The 1435-nt window shown below is 41.1% G+C and overlaps 1 protein-coding gene across 1 annotated transcript; it reads left to right on the forward strand.

Moving 5' to 3' along the window:
* Positions 1 to 572: 572 nt before the first annotated feature.
* On the forward strand, positions 573 to 1228 carry LOC114279516 (histone H3.2). The gene has a single exon (XM_028221773.2). It carries the CDS (start codon positions 672 to 674, stop codon positions 1080 to 1082), a length of 411 nt encoding a protein of 136 aa, XP_028077574.1. The 5' UTR covers positions 573 to 671; the 3' UTR covers positions 1083 to 1228.
* Positions 1229 to 1435: the final 207 nt, after the last annotated feature.

Raw genomic sequence — 1435 nt, forward strand, 5'->3', positions numbered from 1 at the left:
GACTTAAGACTATTAGTCATAGGAATGCTAATCAAACTTAATCCAGTCTGTTCAAACAAACATGCCCTTAGTGTTTGTTTCATATGTACTAAAATAACACATGTTATTTTAACACATTATTCTATTTATGTCACAATTATTTATTTAGGTCACATTACTTTTCTACTACATTATTTCAAAAAATAAAAAAATATACTAATCTAAGGACTTCTGAAACAATCCCTTAACAAACTAAAATCCCATTGGACCGTTCCCTCCATTCAGGGATCGTAATCCGTGGCACTGGCACTTCAACTTCCCAAGTATCTTGATCGTTGACGTCTAAGTAATCCAACGGCCAGAACTTGTTCCCAAAGGAAAACATTTTACTTTGAACCCTATTGGTTGCTTTAACATAGCACACGGATCCCAGTCCGTGACACCCAAACTCCAAACGAATCTCCACCGTTCACTGTCACACCCCCAATCAACCGCGAAAGTAGTACTCCAGTATTTTCCTTTCATATTTCCCCAAAATTTCAAACTTGCCGCCCTGAACACCTCTCAGCTCTGCAGCTATAAATATCTTCGAAATCAACCAATCCCAAACATCACACTCACTACAGCAGCAACAGCACTAAGTTTTCTCTCTCTCTCTCTGTCTCTAAAAATCAATCGTACACTTTGAAGTGATGGCAAGAACGAAGCAGACGGCGAGGAAATCGACCGGTGGGAAGGCGCCGAGGAAGCAGCTGGCGACGAAGGCGGCACGGAAGTCGGCGCCGGCGACCGGAGGAGTGAAGAAGCCCCACAGATTCAGGCCTGGGACGGTGGCGCTAAGGGAGATCCGAAAGTACCAGAAGAGCACGGAGCTTCTGATCCGGAAGCTTCCATTCCAGAGGTTGGTGAGGGAGATCGCTCAGGACTTCAAGACCGACCTTCGTTTCCAGAGCTCCGCCGTCGCCGCCCTCCAGGAAGCCGCTGAAGCTTACCTCGTCGGCCTCTTTGAGGATACTAACCTTTGCGCTATTCATGCCAAGCGTGTTACTATCATGCCCAAGGACATGCAGCTTGCTCGCAGAATTCGTGGCGAGAGGGCTTAGAAATATCTTTTTATTCGGTGCAATTGTAGTAGAGATGCTTCTCTTTGTGTAGCTGTTTTTGTAATTGATTTATCTTTCATGCTTGGTCATTCATGTTATGTCAATCTGACGAAATCTAATGGACATTTTCTCGAATTTGGCAGTTATTTTAGTTGCTTTAAGATTGATTTTTTTTTTTTTTTTGAATGTGGTTTATACTATACATTGGTCTTCAGAAATGTGGTATTAATTTTTTTTTTATTATTTTTTTGAAAGATGTAGACATTACATGGTTGCATTTATTGTATGACTAGCTAAACATTGGTGCAATGGGCTTACTATTTATTATTATTATTATTATTATTATTTTATTT

This window comes from Camellia sinensis, chromosome 14 (assembly GCF_055761805.1).
Source record: "Camellia sinensis isolate YWXY chromosome 14, ASM5576180v1, whole genome shotgun sequence".
Lineage (NCBI taxonomy): Eukaryota > Viridiplantae > Streptophyta > Magnoliopsida > Ericales > Theaceae > Camellia > Camellia sinensis.

Coding starts and splice junctions, on each gene's coding strand:
- LOC114279516 (XM_028221773.2), top strand. CDS start 672: ATGGCAAGAACGAAGCAGACGGCGAGGAAATCGACCGGTGGGAAGGCG.